This window comes from Lepidochelys kempii, chromosome 21 (assembly GCF_965140265.1).
Source record: "Lepidochelys kempii isolate rLepKem1 chromosome 21, rLepKem1.hap2, whole genome shotgun sequence".
In the NCBI taxonomy this organism is placed as follows: Eukaryota; Metazoa; Chordata; order Testudines; family Cheloniidae; genus Lepidochelys; species Lepidochelys kempii.
In genome coordinates this window covers 6596035-6610937 of record NC_133276.1, presented here as the reverse complement: position 1 = coordinate 6610937, position 14903 = coordinate 6596035, and the positions used below count along the sequence as shown (strand labels likewise).

The 14903-nt window shown below is 44.7% G+C and overlaps 1 protein-coding gene across 1 annotated transcript; it reads right to left on the bottom strand.

The window, feature by feature from the left end:
• Positions 1-1289: 1289 nt before the first annotated feature.
• RAB29 (RAB29, member RAS oncogene family) lies at positions 1290-14612 on the bottom strand. The gene is made up of 5 exons (XM_073319869.1): positions 13724-14612; positions 9065-9136; positions 6607-6788; positions 3756-3877; positions 1290-2690 (listed from the first exon to the last, which is right to left on the bottom strand). Exons 1-5 carry the CDS (start codon positions 13845-13847, stop codon positions 2573-2575), a joined length of 618 nt encoding a protein of 205 aa, XP_073175970.1. The 5' UTR covers positions 13848-14612; the 3' UTR covers positions 1290-2572.
• Between the last annotated feature and the right edge of the window lie 291 nt (positions 14613-14903).

The window sequence follows — 14903 nt, the reverse complement described above, 5'->3', positions numbered from 1 at the left end:
TGGACAAGACAAGACAATCACATGAGCAGAAACAGTCTCACAAAACATTAAGACTGGTTGCCTAACATAGCAAAACCTGAGTTTAGATGGGGACTTTGAACCAGAGTTTGTCTTGCAGAAGAACTAAACAAAGGTTAACAACAAGCTTGCTTTTTTGTTTTAAGTGCCTTGTGTGTCAGAGACACAGCTCTGAAAACACAAATTTGCACAGTCAGATTGAGAGCTGTTTAAAAACTCAGCCAAACAGGAAAACAAACAAAGACCATTCTTTGCTGCACTGGGTTGATTTTTGACACTCATTTTTTCTATTGCGCCTATTGAGCAGTTAACAAGCAGTGAATTATATGTGAAAACAAAAAAAGCCCCCCCAAATCTGTGCACATACCAGCATTCCATGGCTCTTGGGCAGATCTTTATGTCTTGCATATGAGAAACCTTTAAGGATTTCAAGCTTTTTGCTTATTTTTGAGAGGCAGTGACCTATGCAAAATTAAGAGACCCAGGCACTGTAGAGCTGCCGCTGAATATCAGGTTAAAGCGCATCACCACGTGTGATTAAATCTATTCCTCCAGGCAATATTGCCTACTGGGTAGGGCACTGGACTTAACTCAGGAGAGCTGGGTTCAATTCCTGACTCTGCTACTAGCTTACTGTGCCATCATAGGCAAGTCACTTCCTTCCCTGTGCGTCAGTTTCCCCATCTGTGAAATGGGAATATTAATAGTGATCTCCCTAGTAAAGCACTTTGAGATCTATGGATGCAGAGTGCTAGGTATTATCATCAACATCATGAGGAACGCTGTCAAGATCAACCCTTTTAAAAACAAGACCTTTTACTTTTCCTATTTAATCTTTAGGCTTCTAAAAATAGAAATAGGATTTTTAAAATCCAATTTATTTATATTTTAGGCTTTTTACTTTTTGTATTATACTTTGTTTAGACAATAAAATTAGACTGGTCAGTTCTACTTCATTGCTGGTTAGTTCCTCTTTCCAGTTCTCTCATACCTTCTGCACAGTTTGGGTTTACTGTGAATCCTGACTGCACAGTGATGGAATATTTAAATGCACTTAACACAACAAAATCCTTGGATTTTGCTTGTGTCCTATTCTCCTATGGATTTTATCCTTTAACAAAATGTTGGGCCTAAATTCCTTATTACTCATCATTTATATAGAACATTTTAAGTCCAAAGTACATTACAAGCATTCATTAGTCTTCAGCTCTTTGTGGTATCAGGGTAATTAGTCCCATTTTTTTATATATATATATATATATATATATATATATATATATATATATATAAAACGAAGGGTGAAGTGGTTTACTAAAGGCCACAGAAGAGATCACTCCCATAGCAAGCAATGGATCCCATATGTTCCTGGCTCACTGTCCTCTGTTCAGATCATTCTCTTATTTGACAGTAGCCCTTTAATATCCTTCCTCCAAACAGCCTCCTTATTGAATCCGCCACAGAAAAATGCCACCCCTGTTTCAGAGGATTCATTTTGCCCTTATTTTAAGTTAGGATTAAAAACTGAACCACCTCAATTCATGTAACCACTGCTTTACTGGGCCGAGATCCATATTAACTCCTTTATTGGAAACTGTCAAATATGTGCTTTTATGAAACCATCTGAATGTTTTGCCCCAAAGTCAGTCAGCAGCCATGATCACATGTAGAATATGCAGGGAGAACAACAGGCATCAAAAGGGCAAATAGGAGTTTTCTCCATTATTTCCTTCTGACCAGTTAAGTCCCTTTCTTTGCTTTTCCTTGGATCGCCAAAAGCAGCAGCTGGGCTTTCAGTGAACCGTACCATGACTACCACCAAAGGCTTTACTCACCACGGCAGAATGGTTACAAGGAAGTAATTCATCAGCATTTGTGAAGCTACTGGAGATGGCAGAATGGAAGGTGCTATAAAAGCAAAGAGTACTGTTGTTCTACAACACAAGGGGGCTTACAACCTTTTTCTCATTCACCACCGGATGTCCTAATAAAGTGGCATCAGAAGAGTTATATGTATGGGGTAGAGGGACAAAAAGGGATAACTGGCAAAAGGCAATGAGGCAATTCTTGAGACAGAGCAGAAGGCCGGGACAAACTAAGCACTGCAGTCAATGTACACACATGAAAGCTGTGCTACAGAATCTCTCAAATTCACACCAATCCATTTTGCAGATCAGGCAACACCCCAGTAGGTATTTTGGCGACCCGAGAGCGTCCTCTTTCAACCAAAGCATGATTGCCACAGCTGACAGAGTCCTGGGCATTTCCACAACAGATAAATTAGTCATACACAGATCCAGAGTATGAAATAATGAGGAGTTACTGTAACGCCATGTCAGGAATCAGGAGACACAAAGCAAACGATAGGAGCAGCAGAGAGCTTTAGGTGGCTACCGTGCTGGAATAAAGAGGAATTCTCCCACAGTCATTGACTGCAACGCTTTACTGAGAGCCAGTGTGTGCTGAACAGGAGACAATTCTTCACCACTTAATAAAGCCAGTACCAGTGAAAAAGACATTCCCTTTTGCTCTGATGCAGACGGAGAAGTGAGCATAGCTAACAGCATCCCCAGCCAGGTTGGGAAGCATCTTTTATGTTAATATAATCTCCGTGGCCAGAAACAGAGAGGTCTCCATCACCCATGGATGACGACATCATCTTTTCAATAAGGACTCTAGGAAACAACATACATGATGTAACAAGCAGCAAGAGACTACACCCCTACAGTCTGGTCCATAACTAGATATAGCCACCATTCCTATGGGCCAGAGCCGGCTGCTGTGGACTTAAAGGGACAATACTAGGTAATACAAATTACAGCTCTCAATCCAATTTCCTGTGGACAAGTGTCCCCAGCACAAACCACCATCAGGGACACTAGCTGGTTCATATGCTGGCAGCATCAGTAGAGAGGCCAGTGACTGAACAAATCATGGAGACTGAAGTACCCTCCCCACCTCTGGAGGTGAGCCCCCCCTGTTCCGGATCAAGGCACAGCTGCAGGCTTTGATGGGGAAGTCTGCATTTTCCTGCCATAGCCATTATGAGAGCAGAGAGCTTTGGTGTCCAGGAATGAGAATCCAACACCTTTTCATAAGCCCTAGGAAAAGTAAAAGGGCCAAGTTCTCTGCTGGGATAACTCCACTGAAGGATAACTGTGTTTCAAACAGATCTCCAGTCTCTTACACCCCGCTCCCATTCTCCCAATAGAGACGGCAGATGAAAAATATCTACTGTATTTTGTTAAACCCTGTATTTCCCAATGCCTGTCACAGCACGATAACTTCTGACCTTTCCAGCAGCAGTTTCCCTTTAGACTAACTTACACATTATTACTGCTATATGATAAATGCCAACAGTGTGCTCAGTTCCTTAGGAGGTTAACCCTTTAGAGCAGTGATTCTCAGACCTCAGTGGTTCAGGAGCCAAATTAGCAATCGACATTACCCCAAAGAGCAACAGTTGTGTGAATTCATGGTTTCATTTACTGTTTTTATATAATTCTCAGAGCAAAATGACTAACCAAGTATTAGGTTATCAACTACAATTGGTTAACAACATAGTAAAAACATCCTGATTGGATAATAACTTTGATGAGTTAATTATTAAATTACATGGTGTTTTAATAACATGTGCTGCAAGGAGCCGCAGGAGACACATTAAAGAGCCACTTGCGGCTTCTGAGCCTCAATCTGAGTATCCCTGCTTTAGAGGCACTCCGAGAAGCCATCATACCTACCGCATAGACTCATTAATATTCTTATTTTCCTTGACAGATGTTTCAGTCCAGCCAGAAAAACCGTTCTCTTTGCTGAACCGATCAATCTCTTCCCTGGTCACTGCCCACGGGGAAAGGTCGCACTGTGTAAAAAAAAAAAAAAAAGAGTTGGTCACTTTAAAAGGAGTTGTTTTATTTATTTATTTTAAGCAAAAGATAGCATGGAGTGCCAACCCTTCCCATCCTTGAGAGCATGATCAGATAGGGGTTCCTAGTGGGATAATGTAACAGCCCATATGTTTATCTGGTTTGAGAGTAATCTGGCACAAGCATGCATGTGCTGGAGATCTGTCCAGAGTGAGACAGCAAGCAGTGGGGAAGAGAAATGTTCTCACTCATCCAGGCTAGGAAATGCTCTGTCTACATCAAGAAAATTCACATCAACCTAACTACACTCATGCAGTTACACGGATGCTAAAGTAGAGAAGTGGATGCATCCGATGAAGCGAGCTGTAGCTCACGAAAGCTCATGCTCAAATAAATGGGTCAGTCTCTAGGGTGCCCCACGTCCTCCTGTGCGTTTTGCGGAGACGGACCAACCCGGCTGCTGCTCTGAAACCTGTCATAGAGAAGTAAGGTGCAGTGCATCTCCATTAGGGGTTCGCACTGGAACAGTTACACTCATTTAGTTGCACTGGTGCGGATTTCCTTAGTGCAGACAGAGCCTGCACTCTTTAAACTCTGCTACCAGGAGGAGGTGTTCTCCCCAATGAGAAGGAGAATGACTGTATAACACGCTGTCCCCTTTATCATGCCTTTGATAATCAGCTCTTAGCTCACCTTGAATTTTAGACCTTATCACTCAAACTAGACAAGCCTCACCAATCTGGACCTTGAAGGGGCCACAGAGCTGATATCAGCACAAAGAAGGGACACCCCTGTAGCCACAGAAGATTGGGGTTTTTTAAATACAAGAGAAATAAATCATTAAACAAAAAAGCAGCAGCAAGCGATTTGAACAATGAAACTTGACACTGAGCAGCAATACACAGATGGCATCTCTCTCAGCAAGGGAAGTCTCAGGTCACCCATATAGGTGACCTCATTAGAATACTAACCCTTTCCCTGCCCTGCCATACGTATTCATCCTAACCTGGTGCAAATTAAAGATCTGTGTGGACAGAAAAGCTTTGCAACCCTCTGAAAGCCACCACACTCTGGCTCTGATTACGCAGCAGAAGGAGCAGATTCCAGACACGGAGCCCTCATGGGAGAACTCTCTGCTGCCGGTTCTGAAAGTGATACCTGGCAATCTAAACTGGTGCTGCCCGTGGGGCAAGACACAGTAGCCATCCGACAGCACACAGCAAACCACACTCCAACGGAGGACGAGGAAGCAACTCAGAATATTAGGCATCGGCCAAAGCTCTGTCTATATAAGGCTCGCTCTGACATTGACTAACCAACCTCAAAGAGTTGTATTAAGTCCGACTGATTCTGTTTCAACACAGAACTTGGCCAATGAGACCCTTTTTAAGCTCAGTTTATAAATCACATTGTAGCCTAAGCAGCCAGTGAGGCTAGAGCCCAGTCTAAACATGGTATGGCTCCATCCACAATGGACAGCCCACCCATCTTTAAGTGTTAGCCTGAACTGGTTTCAGAGTGCTTTTCAAGATGGTTTTGCAAACAGTCCAAGCCCCCAGCATGGGTATGATCTGAAAATCTGCTCACAAAAGGACATAACAATCCATCTCTTCTGACGGATCTTCAATGAACCATTTTGCTGACTCACCAATTCCACAAGGAGAATCATGGAAACCAGGTGTGGAAGGTGCTCAGATACTGTGGTGATGGATGGCAGTATAAACCCCAAGGGGGGGGGGGAATCCCATTCAATCTATCCTTCCTGTCAATGCAGGACTGTCTCCTCGAACACATTCTCCAATGTTTAGCCCAGGCTAGAAGAAATAACTCAAAGTTGTAAACAAAGTGGAAGTGACAAATGCTAACAGGGGAACCAGTCACAAATCAGACCAGAGGGAGGAAATCTAGCTATGCAGAGGTTGATCCTGCACAACACATTGGGAAGAAAAAGTTCCTGCAGGACTAACCAATCTGTTTGGATGATTTCCACCTCACAAGCTTATCTAACACCTACTTAAACACAAGTGGTTTGGGAGGAATTTGAAGAAACTCCCAGCTGTGCCCCACTTGCTCTTCACTCTTCCCTGTACCCAGATTGTTCTTGGGATCAATTATCTCAGAGGGGAAGGGGGATAAAAAAAAGCCACTTTCAATCTAGAGGTAAGTGCAAGCCAAGGGGTGATTGTAGTGCAAGCAGGTATACCCATACTAGCTTTAATTTAGCTTGCACTGATAACAATAATAGTGGAGATGCAGTGGATGGGCGTTAGCATGGGCAACCAGCCAGAGTACAAGGCAGCTGGGAACCCTGGCTAGCCCATGCCGCTGCATCTTCACTGCTACTGTTACCTGTGCTAGATAGGTTAAATGCCCGTGTTATAATCACACCTTCCTGGGCAGTACAGACATACCGTAGAAGCCAATACTGTCCGAATGTCTGCCCAGCCAAGGAATGACCAGGTCTCCTAAACTGATCCACCTTCCTCAAAACTTTACAAGCTAAGTAAAAATGGTGCCAGGTAAGGAGCAGCACTGCCCTGGCTCAGCATTTTAATCACAAGATCCTTGCCAGATAAAGGTGAACGACCAAGGAAGGGATTAGCGAGACCACAAGATATGTAACAGCTCTGGTGAAGTCTAGTGGAGAAGGCCATCTTCCTCACTTCAATTTAAACCCCCTTTCCTCAAACACGCATACACCCGAGGTCCATCTAGACTTGCTCACCTTATTAGCCAGCAGCAAGCAGGGCACCGGGCTTCCATCTGGCAGTGTGAGCTTGCTGTCCAAATCCTGCTTCCACCTCCGGCTGTTGCCAAACGAGCTGAAGTTAGTGACATCAAACATTATAACGCAGGCCGATGCCTCTCTGTAGTACAGCCGGGTCATGGATGTGAAGCGTTCCTGCCCTGCATGGGCGGAGAGGGAGAGAAGAGGGGAAAGATTTTTTTTAAAGATCGCCTTTTTGGATTGGTCCATGCTGAGGATTTGCCCCAGTTGCAGCCAGCTAGGGCCAGCCACCTCACACTGTGCCTCCAAGTACCCCTCTGAAGAAGGAAGTATCACTATCCCCATTTTAGAGATGAGGAAACTGAGGTACGGAGACCAGTGTCTTGCCCACGCAGTTCAGCAGCATAGCTGATATTAGAGCTTAGAAGTTCCTCCCCCACCACCAATGTGCTCAAGTCACACGTCTCCCAAGCCTCTGTTTTCCAACCACTTTCCTCTCATGGTCATTTTCGTGGCCATTTAAGCTCACCTCATTTCCCACCTGCAGCTTTACCTCATCCATGGTGAAGCCTGGCTAACAGCAGCAATACTTGGTCTAAACACAGCTGTTCAGAGGGTTCTAGTCACAGGGATTTTTTCTGAAGCATGTGCAAGCACAACAGTGCTATAGGCTACGTGCTGTATACATCTTGTAATGTTATGAGCACTGTTCTCAGAAAATAACCTATCCATGTGAGTTAAAGGAACTGCTAGGACCCTGCTAACTACGCAGCTGGTGCGGTACAGGTTTAACCACCGGGTGAACAAGCACTTAGGGCCTCACTGTGCTACCAAAACGACTGTAGGTATGTCTACAGTACCACTTACATCGATAGAATTTGTGATGCTCAAGGGTGTGAATAAGCAGTTCCCCCGAGCAACATAACTTACACCGACTTAAGTGTCGGCGTGGACCGTGCTACGTCAGCAGGAGAGCTTCTCCTCCTGACCATAGCTCCTGCCGCTCGTTAGGGGTGGATTAATTAAGTTGAAGAGAGAGCTCTCCCATCAGCTTAGAGCGGCTCTGCTAGAGAGTTGACAGCAGCACAGCTGCATTGGTATAAGCCGTCTAGGTAGCCACAATCTGTGTTGAAGCAGTGCCCCACCTTGTAGACAGGACCAAACTATGAACCACTCCTGTTACATGCTTCACTAACACAACTGAAATGGGACTTGGTCAAATCGACACAGGCAAACCATTATATACCACGGGGTGGATGATGATTGTGTTGCCACAACACAGCACTGAAGATTTGGTAGCACTTACAGGCTCTTATGCTGGCAAGGGGTTAGCAACAATACACTCTCTACCTACCTCTCAACTGCTACCTTCCCTGTGTGCTTTTTAGACTGTAAGCACAGCAGGGCAGGGACTGGCAGTATCTGAGCGTCTTGTACAGCCCTGAGCACATTGCTGGGGGTTAAACAACAATGCAGTAGCCATTAGTCCCACAAACCATAAATGGCTTCTTGGGTTTTTAGCTGACATCTGCATGCTGATGCGATTGGCACAACTTCTCCTTTTTTAATGATTAGATTGATGCCTGTGATGTGCACACACACAGAAATACTGAAACAGGATAAAGCCACAGCTAGGAGTTTCACTCAGTCACCCAGTCCCACAGTTCCATGCTCCAACCCTGTACCCTGCCTGCACCCCCCCCGAGACAGCGTTCTGTCTCCTTTCTTTTTTGATGCTAAACTTGGATAGTGCTGGAAGCTGAGTTCTTCTGGTTCTCTACAGTGGCAGATGCAGTTGCGATGAAAGTTTTCTCCATCCCACTGTCTCTCAAACAATGCGCCTCACCCCAACCCAGACCAACCACCTCCAGGGCCTGTAGGAGAATCCTGTTTCCATGAGCACTTGATTGCTGGCCTCCCCATCTCTAATATGGACACTTATTCTCTAGGAAACCACTACTCTTTTCACACAGGCCACCAAACAGCCATCAGATGGTAACTTTCAGGGCCCATATTTTCTCTCATAGCAGTAGGAGTTACTCCTGATTTAGCCCTGAGGGAGCGGAGAATCAGCACTCTACTCATGGCAACCAGCCCATGCTGTATTCAGACAGGGGACTAGAGAGATAAAACGCTCCATCCTGATACACATCACCTTCCCTCTCTCCCCATTCAGTCTGTGTTCCTTTAAAACAGTGGAAAGAGTGCTGTGGAATTTATCAATCCATGCTGATGTGTTCTCTCTAGACTAGCCACATGATTCAACATTTAATCACCGTTGGAAAAAACAAAAAACAAAACCTACACCACAAAACAGAATCTTTGTTTTTGCCAGCCCAAAATAAAGTTATTGGGTTTTTTAAGGGTCTTTTGCTGAAGAAGAAAAAAAAAGTCAAACAAGTTGGACACTTGGAAACTCTGTCTCGACTGACTCCAGCGGCTTGTCTGAGCTCACCTGCAATGTCCCATAGCTGAAGTCGCACAGTCTCGGACTCCGACCACTGCACCACCTTCAGAGCAAAATCCACTGCAAGGCCCCAAAGAGAGAGGAAATCTGATTAGGGATTATGTAAAACCATTGTGCGTTTCCCCCACCCACTTGTATCAGTGGTTACAGGCATCTTGCTTTACAACTGATGGATGCTTTACTAGCAATGGCAATTGGTAGTGGACCGTAACATGAATGCCACACTTGACTTTTCTCCTTCTACACCCTGCTTTCATTTATTCTTTCCCTGGGCACAGCCAACCCCATGTCCGTCCTGCTCCCTCTGCTGTCGGTGTATCACGCTGGCTATAGCTTTGTCTACATCAGCATTTTGTGGGAAGTTCTTGCCATTGCAGCTCCACCAGCACTGGCTGCAGCAGCACTAGCATAGAAAAAGCACTCGGATTTTCACTGCCATGTTGTTCACAGCCACTTTGAGCAGGGTTATTAAGCTTATTACAACACAACACCACACCCGGGCCTTCAGTACTATAGCACTCCCACTTGCTAGCACTGCTGGGGCTGATCTGGTGCAAGATATGCCCCAGACTGTGGCACAGAATGCAGCCATGCTGTCCTTTAGGAAAGAGGCAAACAAGGTGGGATTAGCTCGCTGTTGGACTAACTCTGCTCCTGCCAAAGCCAGCACTGACTTCAACAGGATCATTATTCGGGCCACCACTAACATTTGTGAAAATCCCACCCAAAGCTTTTGATTTGCAGAATGGGACTCAAAACCCCACTTGCACGTCTCATGCTCAACTAGCAATGCTGGGCAAGCACCATGGCTTAAGACTGTAAGCTCTTTTGGGGCAGAGAGAGCCTTTTTGTTCTGTTTGTACAGCGCCTAGCACAACGGGGTCCTGGGCCACGGCTGGGGTACTTTGGCGCTGCAGTAGAGTAAATAATAAATAATATCAATATCAAAGGAAAATTAAATTCGCAGGGAGAGTTCTGAAGAATAAGCCCTCTCCAGCACCTGATCTTGAGAAATAACAATGTAAACTAAAAAAAAAAAAAAAAAAAGATACAGGTAATCTTATTACACAGAGAGCTTTACAGGAGATCTCCCCTCCCCCAATCATCTGGATTTACTTTTCATTTCAGTCATGTGTATTTGGATTGCACACTTTGTGCCCTTGATACACAGTTTCAATGGCAGGCAGAACTAATCAGTTCATTTTGATTAGGGGCCAATATACACAATGAGGATAGTTTGAAATGAAAGGTCAGCCTTGCTAATCTTGCCTTTTTAAAAAATTATTGATCCTAGATCAAAACTGAAGAAAATGGCAAACAGCTATGTTTAATACTCTTTTAATAAAGCAAAATGTATCAATGCATTAAAAATAAGCACGGCCATCTGTCAGAAGCTCTTGCTGGTTCTTCATAAATGCCCAAGAATGTACAAAATTAGCCAATTTTTTGTTTTGTTTTTACTTGTCTCCATTTTGTGCTGCCTGAAACAATTCAGAGGTGTTTTTTGTTACTTGGGGCACAGTTTTTCCTTTCACACACAACCTCCCCACTCCAAACCAAACCAATCCCAACAAGTGCCCAGTGAGCATAAATACACACACCTGACCTACATTTCTCAGGACTGACACAAATCGGATAGGCTGCAATCCAAAGGAAGGCTGTCCAGTTGAGCTAATATCTAGTTCAGCGGTTCTGAAACTTTCTGAAGCTAGGGATTCATTTTCTAACGACTGAGGACACAGAGAGAAAATGCATCCCCCCGCTGTTGCAAATGATCAAAGCTGTATGTAAGTGCCCGTTTTACAAGACCAAATCCAGGCACTTTGTACATCATGGCCTTAGTGGGGTGCAGGCCCCCAGTTTAACCACCTCTGACCGAGTTCTTCATCTTGAATTCTCCAGCAGAGAGATTAAAGTAAGCGTGTGCTTTGAAAAAGAGGAAAAGCACCAACACTGGCCTCCATTATTCTGTCCCACTCGGACACCGTTTGGATGGAGCCTTAGTGCCTCCTTCACTTGGCCTGTTATTCAGCCCTGCTATGTTAGCGTTCAGAGGTGTGCTGGACGATGTTTTCAAACACAGGATTGCTTCCACACGCTATTAAGGTCCTGTATGCAAAAAAGTCAACTGTGTTGCGAGTCTCTGTTATGATGCGCTTGTCCCCAAGACAATTAACACACAGTTCCATTTTAGTGTAAGTCTATACTTAAATGTTTAGTAGTGATTTAACAATGTTACATAACACAGCCTTAAATTCTAGCATAAACAGGACTCAGACATTTGCATCATGGAACAAATATTTGGGTTGCATCTACATCACACTTCACAACTGAGTTAATTAACACATGGTACCATCACTAAAAATTCAAGGACCCACTTAGCCTTTGAAGTGTCAAACACTCTTAACTGTGTTCTTCAATCGTGCTAACCTTGTGCTCACCCAAAATCTCTCCTCTGAGGAATTCAGGATGAAAGTCTATTGCGATCCTGTTTACATGGGAGCTATCTGTGTATCCCAGGTTGCTAAAATGTGTTCAAAGTATGGATACCATTCTTGACACCAGTCTTCCAACCTGGCCATAACTAGCATGGTTTCATTGCACACAGAAATTTAGTTTCTGCTAGAGTGGCTTCAACTATGTTATAAACTAGGAAAACAAGGCCAAGGCCAAGCATTAACCATGTCACGGAACTAAGGCCATGTCTACACTACCCGCCACATTGGCGGGTAGTGATCAATCTATCAGGGATCGATTTATCGTGTCTAGTGTAGTACAATACATCGATCCCCAATCGCTCTGCCGTCGACTCCAGAACTCCACCAGGGCGAGAGGCGGAAGCGGAGTCGACGGGGGAGTGGTCGCCATCAATCCCGTGCCGCGAGGACGCGAAGTAAGTGATTCTAAGTCGATCTAAGATACGTCGACTTCAGCTAAGCTATTCTCGTAGCTGAAGTCGACGTATCTTAGATCGATTCCCGCCCTCCACCCCCAGTGTAGACCAGGCCTAAGGTGTCATCACTGGGTCCTCCAGCACAGCTGATTCTACAGTGGAGATAGGACCTCAAAACTGTTGCCTAGCAGTGTTAAGAAGTTGTAACATACATTCGCTAGCAGGTTTGTTTGTAGCAGCCATGCTGCTAGGACGGCCATTTAAACAATATTCCTTTCCACCATGGGCAACAAGCCCACAGTGATTAAAGGCGCCTTGGAAAACGTATTCCAAAGCAGTTCCCATACCCAACCACCAACCGTAGCCAGTGCTCCCAGAATAGAGAGGGCCTTAAAGAGAAGCTGGCTTCAGGTTCATTGGGCAGTTTGTAACGATTAGAGGCCTCAGAGTTAGACCTCATCGGGATGTGTTTGTGCTCAAGTGGCTAGAGTCAGGCTGCCCAGATCCTTTTCTGTAAGATCAGAAAAATTACTAGCCCATCTGTCAACAGGGGCCTAATTAAATAACAGGTGTAAAGCAACAGGAGGTCCTCAGTTGTATGATGCTGAAGGAAATGCAAAATATTATACTTGCAGGCTGAAAAGTGCTCCTTTTGTTGAGTTACTTCAGGTTTTTACTGCTGGAGGGTATAGGAGAAACAATGTTCACATCTCTGTCTATGAGCAAAGGACCCTCAATAAATAAGAATAATACAGTATATTTCTACAACACTTTTCATCTTAAAATGACCCCAGAGCACTTTACAAACACGAGATAAATTATGGCCTACATTTTCAAGAGTGACTATTGATTCTGGGAGCCCAGTATAAAAGGACCTAATTTTCAGGAAGTCCCAGGCATCCACCCTCTAAAAATCTGGTCTCTTTGCACCCAAAATCTCTTTTGAAAATTTAGACCACGAAGTAGATACAGTGATCTCTTCAACCAGCACTGAAACGCTGGCACTTCTGGGGTGGAACATGGAACACAACAGCTATTTAATGGCACAACAACAACACTATGCCACAGTGGTCCACTCATATAGTAAGTGCTAAGATACAACCATCCTAATTTCCCCCTTTGTGACAACAGTAATACCTTCCACACTTCAATCCTTCATTAGACCAGTCCATTACAAACTCTTGGCCTTCTCATGAAGGAGACAGCTCGCCCTGTTGACAAAAATCCTTGCTGACAAACATGCAATGGTAAAAGATGTCGGAGGTATTCTCCTTTCTGATAGCTGTCGCCCACTACTATCTTTCCGGGAATCAAATCCTGCAGCTCTTACTCAGGTCAAACTCTCCCTGATATCAACAGGAGTTTTGCCAGCATATATACTGCAGAATTTGCCCCAGTAAGACACTACTGATGGGAAGATAATGGAAGCCCTAGCAAGGAAAGAAAAGTCTCACAAAGGATTTCTAACTACAAACCAGCATGTTGTAATAAGCTTAATAATACTTCACAGTGGCACAGTGCTTCCAACCTTCAAAGCAGTGCACAAACATTATAATTTAGCAAATGACAACGCAATCCACAGAAAAATATACCAAGAGGAGAGGGAAATACACATCCCCAGCTGGGAAAATATTCCACATTTAGAGACACTGAACATATAGTTTAGAACAGAGTGGAGCAGTATTTGAAAGTTTTGCTGATTTCCCCCTTACAAATAGATCGCTGCATGCAGCTACCTTTTGATGATCACTCACCTCCCACGGTGGATTTGTAGTGCTTGTTGAAGCTGTCGTTGGCATATCGCTGCACCAGCGACGTCTTCCCAACTGTAGCATCTCCAATGATCAGAACTTTAAACATATGGTCATTGTGCCCCATTTTTATACCAACTAAACACAACCACACTCTCTTTATTATTCAAGCATCTTTAGTCTAATCTGAGCACATGTAACTCAAGGGGGTGAGGGAGCCAAAACCACTTTCTCTTGTGGAAAACTCTCACAGAAGTGGACACACATGTGCTAGCCAAAGTTTGTAAATACTTATTTCCCCTCTCACAGACATGATCTGCTCTGCACAACACACGCAGACAGAGTGGTCTAGTTTCTGTATAACTTTCTGCTCTTCCCTAGAGATACAGTGTTTTATACAGAATGCCCTTCACTTAGAGAGAAGGGCATACCATTACCTAGCTACAGTGCATAACTTTCTGCTTCCTCCTGCAGACATGGCCTTCTCTGTACCGCTCAGAGAGACAGAATTAGCTTCTTAATAACTTCTGCTCCCTCTTGCAGACGTACACCCCTCTGGTTGGCTTGCAGTGAAAGCAAGTTAAAAAATAACTAGTCCCAAAGAAGAATTATCCACAGGATGAAGAAGAAGAACATAAAATAAATCAACAGCCAAACCCAGAACGTTTCCTAGCCTTTCAATCTTCATGCAGTTGCACTGGAGGGACAGCTGAGTCCTGCCACACTCATCACACAGGCTGGGGGGAAAGTCTTCCTACACTCCGCAATGGTTGCTTCCTCTGCTTACTACTAGGACTGATGGAGGTAAAGACCTAACCCTGCTTCCGCCTAGCGGGACAGAGCAGAAGCTGCTCCCCTTTCAGCAGCCACCAGCCCCTTTGCCAGCTGCTGTCATGTGAGACGGTCAGGTGGCTGCACGAGCTCCGCCCCACCAGAAAACTGCATTACCCATCAGGCACCGCGGAGAAAAGTGAGACAGAGAGGGGAGCCTGCGGGCGCAGGGGCTGGTGGGAAGTGTAGTCTGTAGGGAGGAGAAGCGGGACCACTGTCTATTCTTAAAGGGACACGCAGCAGGAGAGTGAGTTTGTGTGTGTATGGGGGTGGGGGGGTGAGAAAACCTGGATTTGTGCTGGACATGGCCCACCTTGATTATCATGCACATTGTAAAGAGAGTGCTGACTTT

Bases quoted from the DNA above. Each gene is read 5' to 3' on its own strand.
- RAB29 (XM_073319869.1), bottom strand. From the start codon at position 13,847: ATGGGGCACAATGACCATATGTTTAAAGTTCTGATCATTGGAGATGCT. The intron at 9,137-13,723 runs GTGAGTGATCAT...GGGGCCTTGCAG, and splicing joins CTACAAATCCACCGTGGGAG to TGGATTTTGCTCTGAAGGTG. The intron at 6,789-9,064 runs GTGAGCTCAGAC...CCGCCCATGCAG, and splicing joins TCAGCTATGGGACATTGCAG to GGCAGGAACGCTTCACATCC.